Source organism: Eulemur rufifrons, chromosome 6, assembly GCF_041146395.1.
Source record: "Eulemur rufifrons isolate Redbay chromosome 6, OSU_ERuf_1, whole genome shotgun sequence".
NCBI lineage: Eukaryota > Metazoa > Chordata > Mammalia > Primates > Lemuridae > Eulemur > Eulemur rufifrons.
This window is the reverse complement of record NC_090988.1, coordinates 62,604,082-62,630,159: the sequence shown is the minus strand read 5'-3', so window position 1 is coordinate 62,630,159 and position 26,078 is coordinate 62,604,082. Positions and strand designations below refer to the sequence as shown.

The 26,078-nt window shown below is 48.1% G+C and overlaps 1 protein-coding gene across 7 annotated transcripts in view; it reads right to left on the bottom strand.

Moving 5' to 3' along the window:
* Positions 1–26,078, bottom strand: part of MICAL2 (microtubule associated monooxygenase, calponin and LIM domain containing 2) — a 217,363-nt gene that overhangs the window by 117,905 nt on the left and 73,380 nt on the right. For all 7 annotated transcript variants that reach the window (XR_011233701.1, XR_011233702.1, XM_069471164.1 and 4 more), the window contains 4 exons: positions 10,718–10,925; positions 6,917–7,033; positions 5,462–5,563; positions 2,425–2,580 (listed from right to left, as the gene is read on the bottom strand). Coding sequence is in view for 5 of the 7 variants with exons in the window: in XM_069471164.1 (XP_069327265.1) it covers positions 2,425–2,580; positions 5,462–5,563; positions 6,917–7,033; positions 10,718–10,925 (583 nt within the window). In the remaining 2 variants the exon portion in view is untranslated. The remainder of the gene's footprint in view (positions 1–2,424; positions 2,581–5,461; positions 5,564–6,916; positions 7,034–10,717; positions 10,926–26,078) is intronic.

Below are 26,078 nucleotides of genomic sequence, written 5' to 3'. Positions count from 1 at the left end.
TCCAGTGTGCCCTCTGTGTGGCCACAGCTGCATGGAGCTGTGGGAATTCTCCAAAGACCATGCTAAAGCATGTTTTTACCATTTCCCTATTCACATGTGAAAACCCAGGTGCAGTGGTAGGAACAACTCAGGTTTCCACCAATTGCAAAACATTTTATAAACTAGGGTTTCTGCATTGAAAACCAAGCTATGGAGATGAGAGCTCAGCTCTGTGGATCTCGAAGGGTGGTCCCCGGGCAGCAGCATCAGCATCAACTGAGAACTTAATAGAAATGCAAATTACCAAGGCCCCAGCCCAGACCTACTGAATCAAAACCCTGGGGACAGAGCGAGAATTCTGTTTTAACAAGCTCTCTAGGCGGTCTGAGCCGCGTTCCAGTTTGAGAATGACTGCCTTAGCTTATTTGAAGGGAGAGAAAGGAACAGACACAGGGCGTGGTGACACAGGCATGCAGCACAAGGCGTGCTGGGTAACCATAGCAACAGCTTTATTACCGTTAAATAGGAAATAGCCATCAGTGCAGAGCCCCCCCGCCCCCCCAGAGTCAGAGGAAATTCACAGCTGTTGCTGCGCAGGGCACCGTGGGGAAACAATGGCTGAAGGTGACAGCCACAGCAGAGTTTAAAGGAAGCTCATTGAAACATGGGAAAACATATTCCATGTCCTGTCATCATTTATATTTGGGGGTGTAAGTATTCGTGTTCTTGGTTTTTGAAGGGAAGGGAAGGCTGGAGAATTCTTAAATCATTCAGAAGGGCATTATATGCTGGAAGGAAATATTAAAACTTTAAAAAAAATAATGCAACTGTGGTTAAACCCAGAGGGTCAGGTGATGGGCACACATCTCTGTGGCTAGCAAGAGACACGGTCTCACTCGCCGAGTCCCCCTTCTAGAAAATGATCTTAAAGAATTTCACAGAAGCAGCTTTATCTGTAACAGTAAATAACCGGAAGGCCTGAATCAGAGGTCAGCAAATGTTTCTGTAAAGGGCCAGATAGTCAATATCTACCTTTGGTTTTGTGGCCATACGGTCTCTGTCGTGGCCACTCGCGGTGGAGGCAGCCATAGGCAACAACGTACAGAAATGGGCGTGGCTGTGCTACACCCAACCTTCATTTTGCACATTGAAATTTGAATTTTATGTAATTTTCATGTGTCACACAATATTATTCTTTTGATTTTTTTCTTTAGCCCTTTAAAAATATAAAACCATTCTTAGCCCGAAGACAATACAAACACTGTGGCCATAGTTTGCTCATCTTTGGCTCACATGCTTAGGCGGTGATGATATCTCTACTTGGTAAGACATGCTGCAGCCCCTAACACCGACCGTCAGAAGGACAATGTTTAGAACAACAGAGCAACAGAGGCCAGGGGCACCATGGTTAGCGCTAGAGCCACGTGGAAAGCAAGCTCACAGGCGGCAGATCGCAGAAAAGGAGCCCACGACCACGAAGACTGTCCCTGTGCTAGGCGGTCGGATCGTGGGTCGTTTATTTTCAGTGTAAAGATTCTACTTAACACTGTTGTTATACTGCTTTTTCAAAAAGAAGGATATATTTTTAATCGGTTAAAAAGAAAAGAAAAACTCTGGAATTGACTTAATTGGGAACAAGCAATTCATCCCTCTCCCCCCCTCCACCCCGTCTTGTTTTTCTCTACCCTCCTGTCACCACCTGATGTGTGGCTTGTTTGTTTACTGACTGTCTACCCCTGTAGAATAATAGAAGCTCCAAGACAGAGGGATTTTTGTTCTGCTCACTGCTCTATCTCAGGCCCTGGCATAGAGTAGGCATTCAATAAATATTTGTGGAGTAAATGAATCAAAACCTTCTATCCTCTAGGCCCACGGCTGGGTGACAACTGATGGCAGTAAGTGTCACGTTCACGGAGTGGCCCTGGACGTCCTTCATGAAGAAGTGCAGCTGCTGCGCTGCACGAAAGCACTGGGGCTTCTTCAGGTCCCGCCTGCAGGTGCTGGCTCCCCGCTCGGCGTGGTCCCCGAGCATCACGCTGACCTGGGACATGGTGCTAATCTCCTGCCTGAAGGTGGTTCACGCGGGTCTCCCTCGCTGGACAGGGAGCCGCTTTGGGAGGGATCAAGCCAACCTCCACTGGGTACCCCACAATATTGAGAATGGGCATATAGTCGGCACTTAGAAACTGTCTACAGCATAAATAAATTCTTATTTATTCACTCTGGTATCTCTTTTCATGTACAACATCCAGAACTTTCCCTCAAGAATCTCTCTCATCTTTGAAGGAATCCTGCCCACTCATCACCTATCCTCAAGAAGTCTCTGCCTCCTCCCTGTCAGAGTGAGCGTCTCCATTTCCAAGAGCCCGAAAAGCCACCATGCCCCGCTGTGCACTTCAGAAACCTCGGACAATGGCCTGGCTGGGAGAAAGGTAAGGGTCCCACCTGTTTCTTCTTTAAGGTCCTGAAAAAACTTCTGATTGAAGATGAAAGCCACGCCGCTAATCTCCTCCACCTTGGCCTCGGCTGTGCTGTTTCTGTTGATGAAGTTGGCGGTGATCGCAATGGCCAGCTTCCCACGGAATTCTTTCCTTCTGAACCCTGCACGAGGAGAACGGAGGAAGTGGGTCTAGCTTCTGGATTTGGCGTGAAAACTGAAAAAGTGCTGAGAAAGCTATTTGCAGATGCCACCCGGGTCCACGGAAACAAAATTCTAGATCTCTAGAGAACAGGGGCAGGCAGACATGCCAAGGTTCCTGCCCCAGGAGGACGCATGTCACCAGCGGCCTTTCAAAGTCAGTGGAACTTTGTCCTTTTGTGAAATCTCTAGGTCCTGGTTAGGCCTCAACAAACGAAAGCCTAAAGTGATCTTTCCCAGCAGGTCACTGCAGAACTCATCCTTTTAAAGTTTTAGGCATTGTCGCGAGATAACACTCATGGGAGACCCTCATGCGCTTTGTACTTAAAGGATGAAAACTACTTTGTTAGCATTTCTCATGTTTTTTTTTTCCCGTTTGAAAAGTAGGATTATTCAATTGAATTTCTGTGGGACAGGGATTTTAACAACTTTTCTTTGTATCTCCGATTGTTACAGGTTTTATTGTGTCCCCGCACCCCAAAAATTCATGTTAACCTCCAATACCTCAGAATGTGGCTTTGTGATTTGGAAATAGGGTCATTGCAGATGGAATTAGTTAAGATGAGGTCATACAGGGGTTGGATGGGCCTTCATCCAATATGATTGTGTTCTTATAAAAAAGGGAACATTTGGAGACAAATGCACACAGGAAGAACACCATGCGAAGTTGAAGGCAAAGATCGGGATGATGCTTGTAGAAGCCAAGGAACACCACAGGCTGCCAGTAAAGCACCAGACACTAGGAGAGGGGCATGGAATAGATTCTTCCTCACAGCCCTCAGAAGGAACCAACCCTGCAGACACCTTGATCTTGGACTTCCAGCCTCCAGAACTGTGAGACAATACATTTCTGCTGGTCAAGACACTTAGTATATGGTACTTTGTTAGGGGAGCCCCAGGAAATGGGGGATACACCAATTCCCAGTGACCGGCACTTAGTACACACTCAACAAATACATAATGTATCCCATCTATTGACAGAATGCTAACCTGCAACTGACTAATTTAGCACTCTAATTCTTCAGAATTGTTATTGTTTTCAATGAGGTGTATTGAATTGCTTTTGAATGGCAGTGGATTGCAGATGGATCACAACAGATGGTCACTTCTTAACAGAGCATCTCCCTCCTAGTCCCCCTCTGCTGGCATCTGACCACCCCTGCAGTCCTGAGTCCCCCCAGCCCCGGGCATGCCATGCACTTGGCGTAACTCCAGGCGCTGGTCTACAGACGCAGACTCTCCAGACGTAGCCTTTCCTCAGATGCCTTTGGGATCCTCACATCTGCTCACCACGTACTCCAGCCTCACACTGATTCTCAATCGCTCTGTCAAAAATCCCTTTGGCTGAAAGCTTTGGGTTTCTATTTAATACCTTTCCTTTAAGTCATTCTTTGACCTTTTGTCAAAGGGTCAGAAATGATTCTCTAGTCTAATATTTCTCAACTGGGGGTGATCTCACCCCCCAGGGCCACCTGGCAATGTGTGGAGACAGTTCTGGTTGTCACACTAGGGGTGCTACTAGTGGGTAGAGGCCAGGGATGCTGCTAAACAGCCTACAGTGCACAGGATGGCCCTCGAGACAAAGAATGAGCCGGCCCCAATGTCGCTGGTGCCGATACTGGGAAGCCCTGCCGTGATCTACTCACGTGGCCCCAGTGGCCAAAGGGCTCCACCCTTCCCACCCTTCTTTCCATGCTCGTGAAATGTGGAACTATACTCAAGCTGACGATGGATCCTGGATTTTCAAATATTCCAACGTACACTTTTACCAAACCACCATATTGACCATGAATTTTAACAGCACAACACCCAGGCTGGCAGCTTAAAAACTCCCTGCTGGATGTGGGTTATCGATGGTGGGGAGGTGGGTAGGGAAGTGAAGCAAGAAAGGGAGTGGCCACCAGTCCTGGTTGGGTGGCAGATGGGAAGGCTCTGGGCCAGGTGGCCACATATCCTGAGTTGCCTGAGTTTTCTAAGCCTGTTTCAGGGAGCATGTCCTCAGAGGATGTGCCCTCCCAGTCAGGCACGTGCAGCCTGTGGCCCCTCAGGGGCAAACTCAAAAATCAGAACCACCCCAGTCTAGGAGATGCCACTGGGGCCATGCTGTTCACAGCCCATGATACGAATCAGTGCCATTAGTATCAATTAGTGTGGCCTGGCTCTTCCTGGGGCCGGGGTGGAGGTGACTGAAGCACTTCCCGGCAATGGGGTTTTCCCTCAACCTAACTGGACCTTACTCCCGGAAAGCATGATATGCTTCCAGCTTTGGAACTCAGAGAAGTGTGGCTTTTGCACCTTGACAATTCGGCAAGACTTGCCTAACTGCCCAGCAACAGGTGTGCTTAAAAGTTAGGAAAAGAGATGGGCCCCTCCTTCAAGTATAAGTAGTAGTATTATGCTCGACAGCAAACTAATACCACTAATAGTATACAAACATTTATTCTAGACGAAGTAGTATAGAAGCGCTTAGCACCATGGCTTGCACATCAGCAGGTGCTCAATAAATGGATGCTGGTTTTTTCCACGGCACTCTATCTTTATAAAGCATTTTTACATGCTAGTCTTTTCTCAGCCCTCATGACAACATCCTGCGGGCGTTCTGCTATTTACCATTGAGAAAACCAAGGTTCAGAAATAATGAAATGGCTGTCCTCTAAAGTCTGAGCCTCACAGGAGGATGGGCCACTCTACTTAGCAAGGACAGGACAGGATAGCCTGCCCCTTGATCCAGACCCCCATCCAGCTTTGGTATCTGCCATCCTGCCTGCCTTTCTCCACCTGCTCCTCCACACATGCCCTCCCATTCCCGTCCCCCCAGCCCACTCCATGAAGAAGAATCTTCACCTTCCAGGGTGTTCCTGCGGCCATCGGCACCAATGATGACATCGAACTCGAACTCTGACAGAGAATGGTCTGCAGGGAGGAATTCTGCCCGCCAGCCGATTTCTACCAGGACAGAAAAATAAGATGAGTTGGCAGAGGTGGAGAGAGAGTGATCAAATCCCTTCACTCTTGGCCACAAGAAATGGACAGAGCAACCAGGTATATGTGCCCCAGGCAGAGCCTCCAGAGGAAAGGCCGAGAGCAGTCCAGACTCACACTCTACCTGGCATCCTTCTGGCTTTAGTACCAGTTAACCCAGGACAAAGTAACCCAGCAATGCCAGCTCCATGCCTGGTTTTACCGGCCTTGCTGGGAGTCTCCCCTCAATGGTTCTCAGCCTAGTCACTCTTGCTCCGTCTTTTCCTCAACAGACTGCACCATGTCTTTCCATATTCTCCCATATTCCGCAGAGCCTGCCATCGCGACAGACCCTGGAGGAGGTGCAGGGTGCAATGAAATCAGTTTGAGTTTCCATGTTCAAAATGCTCAGAATGTTCTGGTGTACAGCACACTATCTTTTATGAACACATTTTTAGGTGAAGCCTGGCTGCTTACCCAAAATTAAGATTTACCATCCACTAGAAGTCTGAAAAACGATAAAAGCACACAGTCTCTGAATGCCATATAACAAATGCTGTCCTGCTAAAGCCTCCCCTAAATTCTCAAATATTCTGGGCAGAGGACAGGAGAAATCACAGATGCACCCTCAGCAGGAGACTGTGAGGTCTCTGACACGAGGCTGGCCCCAGACTCAAAGCCCTTCCCAGGCGGCAGCAGATTTTGTCAGTGAGATGCAGAGGCATCATGAGCAAGCTCTGACCATGGTATGTGCAAAAGATCAGAATTTCGATAAACATACTAAAAGAAAAAAGAGAAACATTACTAAGTAAGACATACCTTTATGAGTAAATATTAGACTATATAAATTATATTTCAGTAAAGTTAAGAATATTATATACTGATAATATCTTGAATCTTATGTCATAGTTGCTCTAGAAACTTCAATTTCTTTACTGGAATTTAAAATATCTATGGATACAACACGTGCCTCCACATATCTATATGTGAACACACAAACACAGATTGAAGAACATGTGAATGAACTTTATCAAACAACCAAACCTATGTCTTCCATTTAATACTTATCAATCAGATTTCATTTGCCAAAGTAGCATCCCCTAGGGACAGGGTAACCAAACTGTAGGTTTAATAGCTGAGTAATAAATCCCCTGGGAGCTGAAGAACAAACCTAAAGTGACAGCAACAGTGAAAAAGGGTAAAACATCCTTCAGTGGAATTATGCCAAGCGGCTCCCAGTAAAAATAACTCTCACAGAAACATCCTCTGAGAGCTGCAAATGTGATTTCCATTTTGCAATATCTGATTTCCAGACAGAAAAGGAAAATGATACTGTACTTTGATTTTCTTGATCTTCAGGAGGCTCCAGAACCTTCACAAACTCCACATTCACGTGGATTTCAACACCCAGCATTAGGGCCACCTTGAATAGGATGAGCTGCAGTTGGCGAATACCTGTTAGGAAGGAAGGGGAAGAGAGACGAAGGGTGGGTAGCAAGGCCGAGCGCAGGGTGCTATGTAACCACACCCAGTGAGCGCGGCAACCTGCCAACAGAGATCGCTCTTGAGCACCAATTACATGCCCACACGCTGTGTTTTCTCATTTAACCCTTACAGTGGCCCTTTGGGATCATTATTATTCTCATTTTATAGATGAGAAATTGAGGCTTAACAAGGTTAAGGGACTCGTTCAAGGTCACACAGTAGCAAAAGGAGAAGGTGGACCCAGGTCTGTCTGGTTCCAAGACCCGGCTCTAGCAGTTAGATGATGCTATCGTGAAGGAGCCTCCGTCTCCGACTCCTTCCTGAGCTGGGCCCTGGGTTTGATGAGATAAAGACGGAAAGAGGAGTAGACAAACAGAGAGAAAGGGCTGTAAGTCAAGTCAGTGGTCAGTGGCTCATTATATGGGGCCTGTCCGTCAGCTCTCAGCCAGCCAGGGGTGAGGGATAAGGTGGGAAATTCTCCCCACAAAGCTGGGTCATGGTTCTCCATCTCCTATTCACTCTTTGAGACTCCCCCAACTAGTGGCACCTCATTTCCCTATCTGGTCTCCAGTCATTCAGCACAAATGCATATGCCTCCAAGTATTTTCCTGCAGAGTGAGAAGTTCTTAACTTCCTGTGGGCCCTGTGTATTTAGCGGGCTTAGTTCATCTAACATTTATTGAGCATCTACATGTGCCAGGTGCCACGCTAGGCAGAGGAGACATGGAGCACACTCTCTAACAGAGGGAACGTAGGTAAACAGAATGGGCAGGATACAGTGGGGATGCGGGGGGTAGAGCCAGAAGGGGCCTAAGTGGAGGTCCTGGAAGCCAAGAGAAGAGGGACCAAGAATATCAAATCCCACGGAGAGATTAAGGGCTATTAAGGTGGCAAGAGGCAGGGCACTTGGGGGTTAGGACACTTCTGGGCACCTTTGTGAAAATCTCTTTAGCATGGTGGTCAGGAGAGACCAGACTGCAGTGGAAGGAGGTGTGAATGGAAAGTGTAGACCGGGTCTACTCTTCCTCTTTCTAGAAGAAATACTTTGAGGCAAGGAGAGGTAACAGTGCAACAACAGAGGGCTGGAGGGCCAGCGCGAGGTGAGGAGCAGGAAGACTCGGTGATGGGGCAGGTGGCAAGGAGGGAAGGAAGCCGGAGGGACTGGAGTTGGGAAGGAGGCGGCCGGCTCTGCTCTGACACGGTGCGAGGAAGGAATGGTACTCGGGTGGCGGAGGAGGGAAGTGGGTCTGGCCCAGGAGCGCCGCCAGTGGCTTTTCTCTTCCCCAGAGCTCAGGAGGGAGGCCATCTGCTCAGAACGAGGAGGCTGTGCTGGGGTTTGGAACGCAGCAGTGGGACCTGGAGGAGGACACTAACACGGGACATTTGAGAACTGCTGAGCAATGCTGAGTGTGAACCAGGGCTGGAGACACGCTGGGCTGACAGGAAGCCAATCAGCTGGGCTTTAAAGGGCCCAATCCACACCCCGCCATGAACTTCCTTCCTTCCAGGGGAGGCCTGGCCTCTCCTTAGAATTTCAAGTTCTTAGTCCACGTGGTTCCAGCACACAGTAGGTGCTCAATTCTTCCTGCCTCCCTTCTCACCGGTACTGGAGCTACCCTTGACAATGACCATTCTGACCATCTCAGTCTCATTTGCAGATTCCTGCCAGCACTTTCGCACGCTGCAGTCTTTCCAAGGACTGGGGGTTAAATGAGAGCCCCATCAAAGAGGGGAGAGGGGGGGCTCTGGGCCAGGAAGCCAGCCCCACCGCCCAGGGCCCTCATGAGGCCTGCTGGCGCCCGGCTCTGCCTCTCAGGAAGAAGACTTGATGAGGACGTGCTGCTCTGTGTCGTCATTCTAAATTGGTGACCGACACACATTCCTCCGTGGGTGGTAGAGAACATCCTGAAGGCTGACGTGGCAGCTTTCTGGGCAAATCCAAATTTCTTTCCGTTGGACTCCTAGAATTTTCTCATCCCAAAGTGGGAATAAACTCTGGGGCCACTGCTGGTAAATTCTCCTGTGTCTGAATAAATTACACCCTATGTAGCTGATAATTCTCTCCAGTCATTCCTGCCCAAACCCCAGTCCCTTTTCCCATCAAGCTTGTCCTCATAAGAACATGGCTCTCAGGGCTCTCCTCCCACCCACCCCCACAGCAAAACATGGTTTGAGAGAAGCAGCCCGGTATCCTGAAGTTTGGGGACCATGGCTGCCTCTTACTCACTGTACACCACTGGACACAATGCACCTTCCTGAGCAGCTACTGTGGGCCGGGCGTAGTGCTAATAAGCACATTGCAAACTTGACTTCGTGTAATGTTCTCAGAAATTCTGGGAGACAGGAATTAATTACATTTCACAGGAGATAAAACTGAGGCTTGAAGAGGGTAAAGAACTTGACTAAAGTCAGACAGAAATGGAAGAGACAGATTTTGGACCCAAATCTGTTCAAACCCTTGAACTGTCCCTGCAGTGTTAACCTCCTTGACTTACATGGGTGACTTTGCTATATAGTCATACACAGTCATTCCACAGCCAGCCCTGCAGAACTTGAGTATAGGAAAAGTCAGCCCTCCTTACACGTGGGTTTTGCTTTCCACAAATACTGTATTTTTTTTTTTTATTTCATCTTATTGTTATGGGGGATACAGAATTGCAGGTTACATACGTTGCCCATGTACCGCCTTTCCCCCCAAGTCAGAGCTCCAGGCGTGTCTGTTCCCCAGAATACTGTATTTTTGACCAGCATTTGGTTGACAAAAATTTGTGTGTAAGTGGATTAACGCAGTTCAATCCTGTTTTGTTCAAAGGGTCAACCATATATAAAATGGCTAAGACCTCCTTCCTGCAACGCTGACCTTCCCAAAGTCTGCACAGATCTTGCCCCGAGAGACCCAGGCTTGAGAGATGACAGAGCAGAAGGGCCTCCGCACGCATCTCGCCCCACATAAGCATTCAGGAACGGCCTAGGTAGGACCTGAGATCATGTTCTCTATTTCCCTTCCTATTCTAGCTAACGTTTCATCATGATGTTCTCTCTCTTTTTAAAGCCCAAGTTTTAAAAACTTTGTTGTGGGATCTGTTAGGAAACACAGATTCAAATGCATCATTCCTCTTCTAAAACTTGCCACGGCCCCCAGCACTGGCAGCATGGTGTCCAAACTCCTTTGCACAGAGGGTCTCAACTGACTCATTTCATAGCTTTATGTGGCTCCCTCCTCTGAACTCCTTTAGCAAGTTTGACTAACTCTATTAAAACATATTTTATTGCTGACAAAATTTTGGTGAGCTCCCCGAGGGTGCAGACTCTGCTATTATCTCTGCCTCTGTTTTCCGTATTTCATTCATTCATCCCACAGATGTTTCTCAGGCACCTGCTATGTGTCAAGCACTCCTTTATGCCCTGGAGATAGCCTGGTGATTAAGACATGCCAAGTCCCTGACCTCGTGGTGCTTACCGCGTAGAGGGGCAGAGCACAGGGCCCGGATAAGGCACAAAGTGGGCCTTTCACTCAATGTCTGTTAGTTGGACACATGGAGCCCCCAGGGACTTGGAAGATGGAACAAGCTGGGGACTCCTAGATGTGCCCAAATGTGTCCCACCTCAGGTCTGCCCCTCCCTTCACAGGGTCCCACCACTGGCTCTACTCACTGATGTGGTCGATGGAGCCAGCACAGAACTTCCCATAGAACTTCTTGGCTCCCAGGCCCCGCAGATCATGGATAGTGAAAGGCCAGAGGTGCAGCACGTTGTTCCGGGAGAAGGTGTCCCTCTTCTCCACCACGACCACCTTGGCTCCCAGGTAGGCAAGTTCAATGGCAGTGCGCAAGCCGCATGGTCCTCCCCCGACGATGAGACACTGTGGAGGTGAGAGAGGACAGAGACCCTCAGTGACCTCTGGCATCACAGACACGAACCCCTCGTCAGCAGTGTGATGAGGTGCAAACCCCAATCCACCCAAATCAGCCAGCAAGTGCAAATGGTGCACCTGTCTGGGTACAGTACCTGTGGGCCTACCAGGCACCAGCCACCGTGCCAAGCCCCGGGAGGGATAAAGAAGTAAAGGGACTTGGGGAGGAGGAACAGTAAGATGCACATGAGGTTCAGAGCAAACTGAACGGGGGTCAAGTTGCAGCTCTGGCATTTGATGCAGCGTTTCCTCATCTGTGAGGTGGGTCTACTACCCTTTCCTCATAGGGTTCTTGTAAATAAGGTCACACTTAAAAAGTGTATGGTGCACCTTTGTGATCTTGGGTTAGGCAATAGTTTCTTAGATACAACACCAAAAAGCACAAGCAACAAAAGAAAAAATTGATAAATTATACTTCATCAAAATTAAAACTCTGGTGCTTCAAAAGCCACTATCAAAAAAGTGAAAAGGGCCGGGCGCAGTGGCTCATGCCTGTAATCCTGGCACTCTGGAAAGCCGAGGCGGGTGGATCGTTTGAACTCAGGAGTTCAAGACCAGCCTGAGCAAGAGCGAGACCCCGTCTCTATTAAAAAAATAGAAAGAAATTATATGGACAACTAAAAATATACAGAAAAAATTAGCCAGGCATGGTGGCACATGCTTGTAGTCCCAGCTACTCGGGAGGCTGAGGCAGGAGGATTGCTTGAGCCCAGGAGTTTGAGGTTGCTATGAGCTAGGCTGATGCCACGGCACTCTAACCCGGGCAACAGAGTGAAACTCTGTCTCAAAAAAAAAAAAAAAAAAAAAAACAAGTGAAAAGACAACACCACAGATGGGAGAAAATATTTGCAAATCATGTATCCGATAAGAGACTCATATCCAAAGTATGTAAAGAATTTTTACAACTAAACAAATAAAAATACAAATAGCCCTATTAAAGAATGGGCACAGTACTTCATTAGACATTTCTTCACAGAAGATATACAAATGGTAAGTACATGAAAAGATGCTGAACACCATTAGCCATGAGGGAAATGCAAATCAAAGCCACAGTGAGATAGATAGCACTTCACACCCACTAGCATGGCTATAATAAAATAGACAGAGAATAGCAAGTTGTGGGTGAAGATATGGAGAAACTGCAACCTTCGTACATTGCGGATGGGAATGTAAAATGGTGCAGATGCCTTAGAACGCTTTGGCCATTCCTCCAAAATTTAAACACAGAAGTACCATATGAGCCAGCAATGCTATTCCCAGGTATATATACCTAACAGAAATGAAAACATACGTTCACACAAAATCCTATACATGAATGTTCATGGCAGCATTATTCATAACAGCTCAAAAGTAGAAATAAGCCAATTTGGCAATTACCTGATGAATAAACAAAATGTGGTATATCCATACAATGGAATATTATTCAGCTCTAAAAAGAAAGGAAGTTCTAACATATGGATGAACCTTGAAAGCATTGTGCTAAGTGAAAGAAACCAGATACAAAAGGACACAAATGGAATATTGTATGATTCCATTTAGATGAAATGCCCAGGATGGGAAAATCCATGAGACAGAAAGTAGATTAGTGAGTACCAGGGAATGGAGGAGGGAGAATTGGGAGCAACTGTTCATGGGTACAGGGTTTCTTTCTGGAATGTTCTGCAATTAGTGGTGATGGTTGCAAAATTTTGTAAATATGCTAAAACCACTGAATTACATACTTTAAAAGGGTAAATGCTATAGTATGTGAATTATGTCTTAATAAAAAAATTCTATTAAAAAAAGCATATGGTACAGAGCTTGGCACACACCAGTGTAAATGTTAATCTTATTGCTGAGACCCAGTCCTGTCTTCTAGGAACTCTCAGGTTAGAGGTAAATTCAGACTTGTGAAATAAATAACTAGACTCTCATATGGTTGCTTCTATTTGGAACCCGGAAGGGGAAAAACTAATCCTGCCTGGTAGTCTGGAAAAGATTTCACAGAGGAGGGGCTTTAAAAATGATTAATATTTTAGCCTACTGTATTTGTTGAACATTTGCTATGTGTCAGACACTGTTTCAAGTGCTTTATATGCTTTAGCTTTAATCCTCACAACAAATCTAAGGAATTATTTTTATGCCCATTGGAAGGAACTATTATTATGCCCATTGCACAGGTGGGGAAGCCAAGGCACAAAGCAGCTGAGTAACTGCCTCATGGTTTCACAGATTCAAAGGGGCAGAGCCAGGGCTCAAACCCAGGTGGTCTCATTCCAGAGCCCACCATGCTATACTGCTTCTGGTTTGCCAAGAATAAAAAGAAAAACAGAACATTTCAGCAGAGGGAACAGCCCATTCAAAGAGAAAAAGAAAGAAGTTCAAGGTGGATGGAGAGAAGGATACTTTGGGAGAAGAGAGGCGAAGGAGAGAAAGAGATGAGAGTTAGTCTGAAGCCAGATGCTGAAGATCTTCATTGCCAAGAGAAGGAGTATGATCTTGGTCCTGCTGGCACTGGGCCCACATGGGCAGAGGTGAAAAAACAGGATTCCATACAAGTTATGCACGGGTCCTCAATGGACATTGCATGCCGAATAAGGCAAGGGTCCTTCTCCAGGGAAGATACACAATGACCTAGCTAATTTTACTGGGCAACAGCCCTTCCATTCAAACGAAATCTAAGGAGGAGCACCAGTACTGTCTAAAACCATAGGAAAATAGTAATGCTTAGTTCCTGTGGTGGGGGGCTCTAAATAGCTGAGACTACCTCCAGCAAGGCAACAGGCAAAGAGACCTGCACCCACTCCTCACTTCCTGACAATGCAGAGCCATCTGGAAACTTCCCTTCTGCTTGAGAGCAGACCTTATCTTAAAAAAATACATTCCCCTTCCCCTAGCAAATATTCCATCATCTAGTTATCAGTCAGCTGGGCCTCCAGGGTCCCAAAGGGAAAGTGCAAACAAGCATATCAGAAGCTCCCACACCATAATCAGCGTGGCTTGCTGGTTGGAACCTTCCAGGGAGTTTGTGGACACCTAATTAGGGGAAATGAAGTCACCGCTGAGATCCAGCTCAGAGACGCTGGGGAGCGAGTGGGTGTGCAAACCCACTTGCTTCCTCCCTGGATGGAGCCTCGGGAGAGAACCAACCCCCCCCCTTATCTCACTCCCCAAACAGCTCCTTGGCAGACATAGCCAGACAATGACGGGTCATTTCAAAGCACAACTCCAAACCCTGACACTTGTGAGGTTTGCTTTGGGGTTAAGTCTAGATTCACTGCATTTCTTTGCAGTTACTGCATCTTTCCCCCTTTGCTGAGTTCTGTCCCTCCTGGGCCAGGGCTGGAGAGGGGGTGGGAGGATGTGGGGTGACGAGAGGCAGGAGGGCAGGAGAGGAACCCTCTGCATCCTTCTCCCCACCGGCCTGACCCAGCACTGCTCCCTGGCAAGCAGGAGGTCCTCTTCCCACCAGCCAGGGGGCTGCTGCGCATTTTGCACGCAAACAGTAGGCGGTGTATTGTTTCTAACCCTCCTGGCTAAATCTAAAATCCCATCAGTGAAAGCTCAGTTTTCCCACCATCCTGGGCCCCAGCACATATTTCGGGCCTGAAATTTCAGAGATGCCAGTCATACCATAATCTAAAGTCAAAGCAAATACCAACAGGCCTAATTACATAAAGGGAGAAAATTCGGTGCAGATGTTATCAAGGACATAGAGAGGGGTTGTGGGCAGGGGCCAGGCAGGCTCCTCTCGGAACACGCCTGTTATGATTAACATGGGAACTGGGCATTCTGACAAGAGGCCAATGCATGGCAGCCACACGCCTGGGCAGGGGAGCAGGAGAGAAGAGGACTTGCCGGCCGTGCCCACTGCTGATGCTCCGGACACTGGGCAGGGTCTAAACAGACCAGTGAGGTCAAGAGTTGTGATAGCTCAACCCAGAGGAGTGCTCCACGTCCCCCCGACCCACTGGGCTATCGCTGCTGAGGACTCAGTGCCAAGGAAGAAAAGCTGTTCCTTAAAACTCAGCCCTCAGGCCTTCCTCGAGCCCCCGAATTAGACTGTACATGCCTCCCCCGTCTTCCCACAGGCTCTGTCCTTACTGCTACCCCAGAACTAAGCTGTGCGTGCTACACTTATCTGTGTCTGATCCACAGCCAGTCTGAGCGCTCCTCAACACTGCCTGGCGTCCTCTGTACCGCTGCCTGCTCAGAGCCCAGGACCAGCCTGGCACACGGAAGGCCTTGATAAATAGCTGACGGATGAACGGACTTTCCACACTCTCCCTGCCCACCCAGTCTGGCTCTCCATTCCTAACTGGGATGTTCAGTTCACGTCAGCCGCGGTTAACGTCTGCAGATTCCCACCCAGGCTGGGGGAGCTGGGATCTGCCAAGGCCACCAGCATCTCGGACGTCAGCATATCTGTGTGTTCGGGGGACATAAATTATTACCCAGTGGGGAGCGGGGCAGATCCACGCCAGCAGGAAATCCAGTGTATAGATAAGCTCCGCAGTGTTTAGGCCTCCACAATAGCAAAGGGGAGAGACAAACAGCACATGGAAAAACCAGCTCTTTATTTACCAAGGGGCAGGAAGGGGAGGATGATGGCTGACTCGCGCACAGTCGGGGCACACATGCGACTCCTGCTGCTGCTTGGAGGGCCTAGCAAGCACAGCCCACGTCTCGATGACATGCACATCCTCCAGCCGCCCCCTGCCAGCCCAGCAGTGAGTGGGCGGGCTGGGCTGTGTCAGGCATGTGCAAGGGATTCAATCCCCAGAGGGAGACGCTGAGGGGACAGGGCTAAGCCAGGGTTAGCAGTCTGCAGGCTCAATTTCCGCTTCTGAATCTGCCTCTGTGTCCCGGGGCTCCGTGTGTGCGGACGCTGCCGTGAGGTGGGGTGCCAAAAGCCAGTGCTTGACGGGGGCTGCCCTTCCCCGGCAGGTCTGCACCGCCCTGCACCTCACCCCCCTACCTCATCCCCCCGCACCTTATCCCCCCTACCTCATCCCCCCGCACCTCATCCCCCCGCACCTCATCCCCTCACACCTCATTCCCCCCCGCACCCATCCCCCCAGCACCTCATCCGCAAGGATGGCTGTAATTTCTAAACTGCACTGTGCCCAGCGCCTTCTCCTTGCCTGGCACCGTCCTGATCGCTTTGTGCATTTCATCCTTGCAACTGCCCTGCGAAGGTGATATTATCATCTCTCTGCTTTGTAAGTGAGGAAACCAGGGCATGGAAACACTAAGCAGTTCGCTCAGGGTACCCTTATTATCCCCAATTTTGGGTTAAGAAATGGAAACAAAGAGGGTAGGATATTTCTCCAAGCTCACTTAACAAGTAAGCAGTCAAGTTTGGATTCAAACCCAGGCAGTGTGGGTCAAGGTGTGTGTGTGTGTGTGTGTGTGTGTGTGTGTAGTTGTTTTTTTTTTTTTTTTGGAAACAGATTCTTGCTCTGTTACCTGGGCTAGAGTGCCATGCATTAGCACAGCTCACTGCAACCTCAAAATCTTGGGCTCAAGCAATCCTCCTGCCTCAGCCTCCGAGTAGCTGGGACTACAGATACACACCACACACCCAGGTAATTTTTTCTATTTTTGGTAGAGACAGGGTCTCACTTTTGTGCAGGCTGGTCTCAAACTCCTGACCTCAAGAGATCCTCCTGCTTTGGCCTCCCAGAGTGCTAGGATTACAGGCATGAGCCACTGCAACCTGCCCAAGGTGTGTATTTTTATCTACTTATCTGACAGTGAAGCCTGATATTAGGGGTGAGGTCAGGATAGAGTGAGGTGACTTCACTCCTGCCGTGCATGGAGCACACTGTGGCCTCCTGAACAGAGCTGGGGCCTAGGCTGCGTTCACAGGGCCTCTGCACAGAAGGACCAAGCCGTGTACAGGCTGAGCTGCGTGTGCTTCCCCAGGGTAGAAGTTCACAGGCTGGACAGAGCAGAGCTTGAGCCTGTGCAAGCCCTAAAAAGCCACGCTGGCCAGTGCCACAGCAGCGGGAGTTTGGGCTTGGACAGTGCAGGCTGCCTCCAGTGAGCCGATGGCCCTGGCAGTGAGCCGGGCAACGGGAGGTCACGCATGGTGCTGTCTCCCTGGTAGCAGCAGCCCTCCCGGCACACTGACCTGCAGGCCAGCTCACTGGGGCAGTGCTCGAGTGCCAGGGACGTGCCACTGTACTTCCTGATATGGCTCTGCGGCCTTACTGGCTCTCAGGACCAGCCGCTTATCTGAACCTGGCAGGAAGCGCCTGTTGCTGGGTTACCATGAGCTAAAACAGCTTGCTTCCAAACCGCAGGATGGAGAGTTTTCAAATCCAAAGTGCCACCCACCTGCCAGTGGGGGCCTTGCCCTGAGGCCCTGGCCTCACAGCCTCCTCCCTGCAGGGCAGTGCTGGGGGGACTCATAAGAGACACAGCTACCTGGGGTTCTAGCTGTGGAGGATTCTCTGGGATCGGCCAGGAGGGGCTCTTCATGGGGACTTTAAAGGCCACTCTGGGCAGGAGCTGAGTCTTGTCTGACCTGACATGGCCTGACTCTCTCCTGTATCTGGATCACACCCAGTTATTCCTGAGCAACAATTACACATCACTTGCTAATCTCAGAAATTTACAGAAAGGAAATGGAAAAAGATACCCTATTCTCCTTGCTTCCCCTGAAAAAAAAAAATAGTAATTCCTCTAAGAACCATTCCGTTTCTCTCTGTCCTGCCCTTCCGTCTTGAGTGGGTGCTCTCCCCTCTTCTAAGTACGCTAACCAGTGACCATGGGGTTTGGATTTTCGGGGACAGTTTCATCTGCAAACAGTTTGCCCTTGGCCCTGTTAGTACGTTCATGCCTGCTTTAGAAATTATAAGCACTCAAGGCCGGGGCTGTCCTGGGTGCTCTTCATGCCTCACGGCATCGCCCCATCTAACACCTGAGTTCCCCGAAGTCAGGGCGTGAGTGCCGGGGGGAGAGGCAAACACTTCACTTCAGGTCTCAAAGTGCACGAAGAACAGAGCCAGCTCAGCCCCACCTTTGTTGACGCCTGTGCCTCCCCACAGTAATAATGGTCTTAGTAATGGCGACAGCAATAAGTGGAGCTACCCCTTATTACCTGCTTATGCTGTACTAAAACTGTTCTAAGCATGGTATAAGACAGGCATCTCACTTTGTTCTTACAACGACCCTGACTTAGGCACAGTCCTCGCCATGTGATAGGTGAGAAAGCCAGAGCTCGGGAAGGGTCAATGGCTCGGCCGTGGTATAAACAAGGGTGAGAACCTAACCGCTGATCCCAGGGTCCACGCTCAACACCCAGTCCTATGTCAGTTTTTCCAGGTTTCTGTGGAGTGTTACGTGGTAGAACATGAATGTTCTCCCTCTAAGACATTCCTAAGGTATGTAAGGACTGGTGAGATGGCTGTGAGGATGTAGGCCCATGTCCCCAGACCTCAGGGAGCTGTTGTCTACTGGGGACCAGAGAAGAAGAAAATAGATACAATGAATGCAAGATTGTTTGGTGCTACCTGCAGCTACTGTGGACATTTGGAGAAGGAACAGATGAGTGGCCACAGTCAAGAGAGGGACCTCCAGGAGATGGGCCATAAGTGGGGAACTGAGGCTGGGGACTTGGACAGACAGAAGAAATGGAGTACTGAGAAAGAGGGGAGGTTTGCAGGGCAGCGGGGAGCCCAGAATGGGCTGCAGTGAGGGGGGAAGTGTGTGGGGAAGGCACACGAGCCAGGAAAGGCAGGACAAGCCCCATCGTGGAGGGTCTTGCATGGCAGGTCAAAGAGTTTGGACTGTATCCCCCTCCCTGCACGTGGCTATTACACGTTTAGAACAGAATGAAGGTGCTGCTCTTAGGACAACTGGTTCCAGAGCAATAACAAAGATGGTAAGAAGAGGGAAGAGAAGCTAAAGGCAGAGAAAAAAGCTACAACAGTATTTGAAATGGTTGACGCCCCTCTTGTCTCTCCCGTCTGCAGATGCTCAGGTACCTTTGTTGGTTCCCCGTCATCTTCCCGACCTCTACACTTAGGAGTGCCGGGGGCTCTTCATCCTCTTGCCTTCTTGACCTTGACACCATCTACTTCCCCAGCTTTAATTACCATCTCCATGCTGATGATCCTAACTCAACATTATCCCCAGCCCTGAAACTCCCCCAGACTCCAGACTCCCACTGTCCTCCCCAGCTGCTCTAACAAGTATCACATGCGAAACAGACCTACACTCAAACTCTGTTCCCTCCCTCAACCTGCTTCTCCCCCAATTAGCACTGTCTTGGTAAATGGATATCTACTTTTCCAGCTGCTTAGACTGGAAATCTCAGTTTGGGTCTTGGAAGAGCCTGTGCCCTCTGCTGTCCTGCATGGAGGGAAGGCAGCCACCAGACCCAGCCCTAGCCCTTGAGGAGGAGCTTCCTGGTTCCAGGACACACCAGATGCCAGCAGCAGAGCCCACAGGACAAGAACTCGCAGGGTCAGTTGGAAGAAAAACCACTGATAGGGAGAAAACCGATGTTACAAGAAGCAAAATATGTTGTAATTTGTCACATCAAATGATATGTTTAAGATACGTGTGTATCACTCTGTGAAAATTCTACCTTAAAAAGAACTTGAACAAATACTGAACTCTGTTGAACTCTAGTCGATGACATGCATCCTGAAGGATCTGGGAGGAAATGTGCTGATTTAGTAATTTAGTTGAAATGTACTGCAAAACAAGATAAATGGTTGCTGAACTCTGACTCTGTTTTGAGCCCTAAGTACGTAACATGTGTTATGTTAACTCACTGAAACCACATGCCAAGCCCAGATCAGGAAATAGAGGCACAAGATGGGTAAGCAGCGTGCCCAGGTCATCACATTACAGTGAGTGGAGGAACTGGCATCTGGACCCAGGCGGTCTAGCTCCAAAGCACGAGCTCATACCCACGGAGCTACACCTGGCTGACTTCACACGGTTAACAAAGGCAGAGCTGAGAGTCTCTACCAGGTGCGACTCCAACACCTGGCTCCTTCTTCTACATTGCTCTCCTTAGAATATGTTCCCAACGGTGTTAGGGCCCACTCTCTCTTTCTGCCCCCTTCTCTTTCCCTTATGGGCAGTCACCTCATCCATGACCACTCACGGTCACAGGCAAGTCCGACCCTATCTGTGCACAGCAGCTTTGTCCCATCTGGCCTCTACAGAAAGGCCACATGAGGCCTAGTAATGGATCTGCATGAGAGCAGGCCAGGCATTCCTTCAACTTCCACCAACTCCTTTTGCTCTGAGGTCAGCGAAGTGGAGACTATTTACCTAAGCCCAGCAGCTGTCCCTGCTGCCAGCCCACAGCTGGAGCCAAGAAGCCCAAGGCCAGCCCTGCTATTCTACAGCCATCTCTGCAGCAGCTGTTATGTCCACAGCAGCCGCCCGCCAAGAGCCTTAGAGCAGCCCCCAGGAAGGAGGCAGCAGGTAAGAACATGCTATGAACATACCGTAAGAATACGCTGACCTCCTTCATTTGCTCTTTTATAGAGTCTCTCACTCTATAGACAGGTGCTGCACGAATACAGCATCGCGGTCTAAGCACAACTTAATTTGGGCACACAGACAGGTAAAGACTCACCAACCCTGGATGGAGCACCACCGGGGAACAGCAGGCACGGTGGTGAAGTGAGTCCGGAAGCAGCCGGCCCATTTGCCAGCTGTGCAACTTTGAGCATGGCAGCTAATTACCTTTGTTGTCAGTTCCCTCGACTATAAAAGAGGAATAAGGGCAGTTCCTACCAGGTGGGTTGTTATGGAGACGGAGTTCACACACTGCAGAAGTGTCATAGAAGAGTCTAGTACAGCATGTGACGAGCACTCTGTCAGTGGCAGCAACGACCGCCAGCGCCTGTCCTCCCTCCCTTCTTCCCGAGGGGGAATCCTTTAAGTCAAATCAGATTTTGACCTCCAAGAGCTCACAGGCCAGTCCATCCCATCTGGGGACAGGGACACTGTGATCCCAGCAGTCCAAAGGCTGGCAGAGGTCTGCCTTCCTTGGGGCAGACATACTGCCTTCCTCAGGGCATCTTCAGGACGGCGAATGAGCCTGAGCACCCAGGAGCTGCCCGGCTGACCACCCCTACCCTGAGCTCACAGGTGCGTGCACTGTCCGAGCTGGAAGGGACCTTACATCTGGGGCCAGCACATGTTTTTCTGTAAAGGGCCAGACAGTAATATTTTAGGCTTTTTGCAAACCACTGGCTTAGACCATACTGCACAATGCATCCCTCTCTGTGACCCCTTCCCATTAAGGGGGTCCAGGAAGTTGTTTAAGGGAGCCCAGAGGCCATTTTTAAGACCTCTGGAAGTCTGGTGGATTTCCTGGCTGGTCCTCCTGCCTGGGGTACCCTTCCCTCAGCTGTCGGGGGACAGCTCCTCCTCACCATTTGGGCCTGAGCTCAAACATCACATTCCCCAGAGACACCTGCCCGGCTCCGCCCCATCACTCTCGCACGTTTCCCTGTTTGTTTTCTGCACGGTGCTTGTCACAATCCTACATTTCTTATTTATTTATTGGTTAACTAGTTCACTGTGTGTCTGTGTGTCTCTCTCTAGAATATAAGCTCCACTAAAGCAGCGGCCTTGCCTCTCTTATTCACAGCTGTATCCCCAGAGGCCAGTATGGTCCCTGATCCATAGTAGGTACCAGTAAATATTTGCCAAATGAGTAAATAATAAAATCATATCTTTACCCCAAATCAAGACGCACACTGAGGCAAACTGAAATATAATAGCCAGTATTTATGAAGAGACTGTCTGAGGCCCTTACACATATTATTTTATTAAATGAGGGAGAAACTAAGTTACAAAGTGGGAACATTAAAGGTAAGTCATTAAATAAGAAATATCCAATTTCGAATCAAAAGTTTAATTATAGCTCAAACAAGAAGCAGCACAATTAATCAAAGTATGTGCCTAACCTATTGACACAGTTTTGCCATCGTAATGGTAACTTGTTTATGCCAGCAGCGAAGAAGCCTAGAGAGCAAGTGGCGATGACATCACAAAAGGTATGTTCCACAGCTTGTTGAGAATTGAATATTTTTCCTTGCAAGAGGTGGTCCAAAGCCTGGAGGAAGTGGTAGTCAGTTGGTGCAAGGTCTGGTGAATATGGTGGATGACAGAGAGTTTCCAAGTCCAGTCTCTGTAGTTTGAGCAGCGTTGTTTGAGCGACACGTGGTCAAGCGTTGTCTTGCAAGAGGATTGGCCTATCTCTATCAACCAATCTCACTGCTTAATCACAAGCATCTTCATCATTTCATCCAACTGGTTGCAGTAGACATCGCTGTAATTGACCAGGTTTCATGAAGCTGTAGTGGAAAATATCAGTGCTGGACCACCAAACAGACACCATTAGCTTTTCTTGATGAATATTCGGTTTTGGACTATGTTTCAGCATTTCATTTTTATTCAGCCATTTACTGAACACTTGTGATGGTCAAAGAGAATCCATTTTTCATCACATGTAACAGTACAGTGTAGAAATGATTTGCCTTTATGTCGTGACAGCAAAAAAAGGCAAGCTTCGAGATGATTTCTCTTCTGATGCTCATTTAGCTCATGCAGTACCCATCTATCCAGCTTCTTTACCTTGCCCATTTGCTTCAAATGGTCCAATATTGTTGGAATCGTAACGTCAAATCTTGCTGCTAATTCATGCACAGGTTGAGATGGATTTGCTTCCACTACAGCTTTCAGCTCATCATTATCCACCTTGGTCTCAGGTCACCCATGTGTCTCATTTTCAAGATTAAAATCACCAGAATGGAACTTCTCAAACCATCCACGTACTGTGCGTTCATTAGCCACACCCTTCCCAAACACTTTGGTATTTCAAGCTGTCTGTGCTGCATTTGTTCCACGGTGGAACTCATGTTTGAAAATAATACGAATTTTTTACTTATCCATGGTTTCATAAAAATTGCTCTAAAAAATATTTGCAAGATAATCACAAGCCAAAACATGTGTTTGAAAGACTGAGGATGTACCTTCACAATAAAAATAAAACAAGAAGTGTCAACGTGAAATGTCATAGATATCACCTGTCAAACTTAGTACTTAAGGAAATCGGACATTTCATACTTAAAAACCTAATATTATTTTTTATATATATATATTTTTTTCCTCTTTATTTCAGGTGAGAACATTGAAGTTCAGGTCATACTACTCAAAGACACTTATCCGGTAAAAGGCAGAGCTAAGTTTCAAACCCAGATCTGTCCAACTCTGGACCCAGGCTACTAATCACCACTCTTGCTTAATTTTGCCTGGGATTTTGTCAATTTAGTGTGAACAGAATTACCCATGGCTGATTAGAAATGCTGATGGGCAGTGATGTGCCTTTAGACATTACAGAAATGGAGGGAAGATACTGGTGCCCAATATACGCAAGCTGGTTTGTGAAACAATGTGTTTCAAAGCATGGGTTTGCGGGGCAAGAAAAGGAAACAAAGCTGCAAAACAGGTGGGGATTTTCTCAGCTTTACCCAATGGAATAACAAGGTTCAGATAAGGGAAACAGCTTCAGATATCACAGTCAGCTAGAGGTGATAGCAAATCCTCTGGTTTCCCACAGGAAAAGACATTTGGTCAACTGCACCTTGATCCGTCTCCTGGAGGTTGGATACCCATTCCACAGAAAGGCACTGTATGGGAAAGTCCAGATCCTGATGGTCTAAGAGAAGACAAGTCCCAGTGTGTTTGCATGTAGAAAGAAGCCTTCCCCAACAAAGGAACTTTGAGGCCTTGCACATAACGGGAAAAAGCAGAATCTCTTCGAGCATCTCACACATGCCTTCCCGGTCAGAGAACCCGAACTCACCAGTGGAATGTCACAATCACCAGTGGAATGTCACAAGTTTTGACTTGCAGCTGCCACAAAAGAAGTGAGCAAACTTACTCAGAGGTTCTTGATAACTCCAAGTGGGTCACCTTACGTCACCTTACACCATAAAGTGGCTTGTAATTAAAATGTTTTTGAAACTATGAACAGACCACAGCGTCTAGACATCAGGAGACTCCAATCCTACACCATCCTGCCAGCCCACGATTACTATGTGATCGGTGTCTACTACTCGCCAAAGAACATGTCATGTTTCCTTTATCGGAGCATCTTTAAGGGCACATTTCTGGAAAGCCTCTCCTCATAGCCTGCTGGGGGCTGCCTGGGAATTCTTTCTGCTACCAAGAGGAAGGCATGCCTGGGCATCTGTGGCACCTCCCCTTTAGAGGCAGGCCTGGGCCAGAGGAACGTGAGCCACGGCTTTGGCATCACCCCTTAGGCTGAGGAAGTCCACACATGGAAGGCAGGACTTACGGGATCTGGGTCCATTGCATCATTGCTGTAACACTCCAGGGAGAATAAACAAACTGCTTCCCCAGCTCAAACCCAGGGAGGTGGTGGCGGTGGGGCGATAAGGTAGGTGAGGGCATGGTTTAAGCTCTGCTGAACTATTAAAGGAATATAAGGCATTTGAAAACCACTACTCTACCTCCCTGTAATACGTGATCCTAGCCAGGAGCCAAGGGGAAAAGGAAATCCATCATTCATTCATTCAAAAAACATTCAATAAGCAACTTTTTCTAGGCATCATGTTGGATGCTAAGGAAATAGAGATGGACATGTCACATTTTCTGCCCACAGGTACTCACACTTTAGCCAAAAAAGACACTGAAGGTTCCTAAGCAAGATGGAGTCCACCAACTTTACACATAGACGGATCAGGAAAGAGCAGAGGCGAGGACCTAGATGGAAGCCGCTCTTAGGCAGGTGCAGAGGCTCCCCTGAGTGGGGATGGAAACGAGAGGTTGGATGAGACACATTTAGCCTACACAAGTTGAGATCACAAATTTGGGCTGGGGGGGTAGAAGGTAGTGAAACTGACTCAGATTCTCAGAGCGGGAGAATGGTGACCCTGTGAACTAAGACCGAAAGTCAAAAAGAAGACTATATTTAGGGAGTGGGAGGGGAGAGGAAGTGTAAAGTTACGAATTTAGTTTTCTGTTTATTGAGTGTCAGGTACTTGTAGAAATCCCAATAGTTGATCCAGAGCACAGACAGAGTAAGAGACACAGACTTTTAACAATAATAGTAACTTCTATTTAGTGGAGGTCTACCATGTGTCAGGTATGCCACACGTCAATCTCATTCAGTCCTAATAAGAATCCTGTAAAGTAAGTATGACTATGCCTGTTTCACAGATGAGGAAGTGTAAGCTCTGAAATGTTAAATAACCTGCCCAAGGTCACAGGTATCTGGCCCTGGACATTATGCTCTTTCTACTGTGCCCTGCCCTAAGATAAGGGCGGGGAACCTGGGGCCCTAAGGCCACATGTGACTTTCTAGGTCCTTAAATGTAGCCTTTTGAATGAATCCAAATTTTACAGAACAAATCCTTTTATTTTTATTAATACATATTTGTTCATCTTTTATATTTTTATTTTTAAAATGAACTTATTTAAAATACCAAAGAATAAGGTAAGTTTCAACAAAATAATCCCCCCAGATTGACCAGCACAATGAGAACATTAGTAAGCCATAAGGGCTAAAATGACAGCTGCTATGCTCGTGATTTAGTTCTAACTTCCCCGCCTGACCGGCTCCACTACCGCATGAGGCTGGTTGGTGAGAGTTTATGAGGGTTGAGTACGCCAGTCTGTTATCTGCTTTTGACAGCGGTGCACTGTGTTTCTGTTTGAAGTGGAATTTGTGAATAGTTAGTTGCATAGCTCGACAGTATTTTTTAATTCTGTCTGCTTTAACAACCCATCATGTCAAAGACCAAGAGGACACTGAAGAAAGAAAACAGATTTTTTTTTTTTTTTTTTTTGAGACAGAGTCTCACTCTGTCACCCTGGCTAGAGTGCCGTGGCATCACCCTAGCTCACAGCAACCTCAAACTCCTGGGCTCAAGCAATCCTTCTGCCTCAGCCTCCCAAGTAGCTGGGACTACAGACATGTGCCACCATGCCTGGCTAATTTTTTCTATATATTTTTTTTTTAGCTGTCCATATAATGTCTTTCTATTTTTGGTAGAGACGGGATCTCGCTCTTTCTCAGGCTGGTCTCGAACTCCTGAGCTCAAACAATCCGCC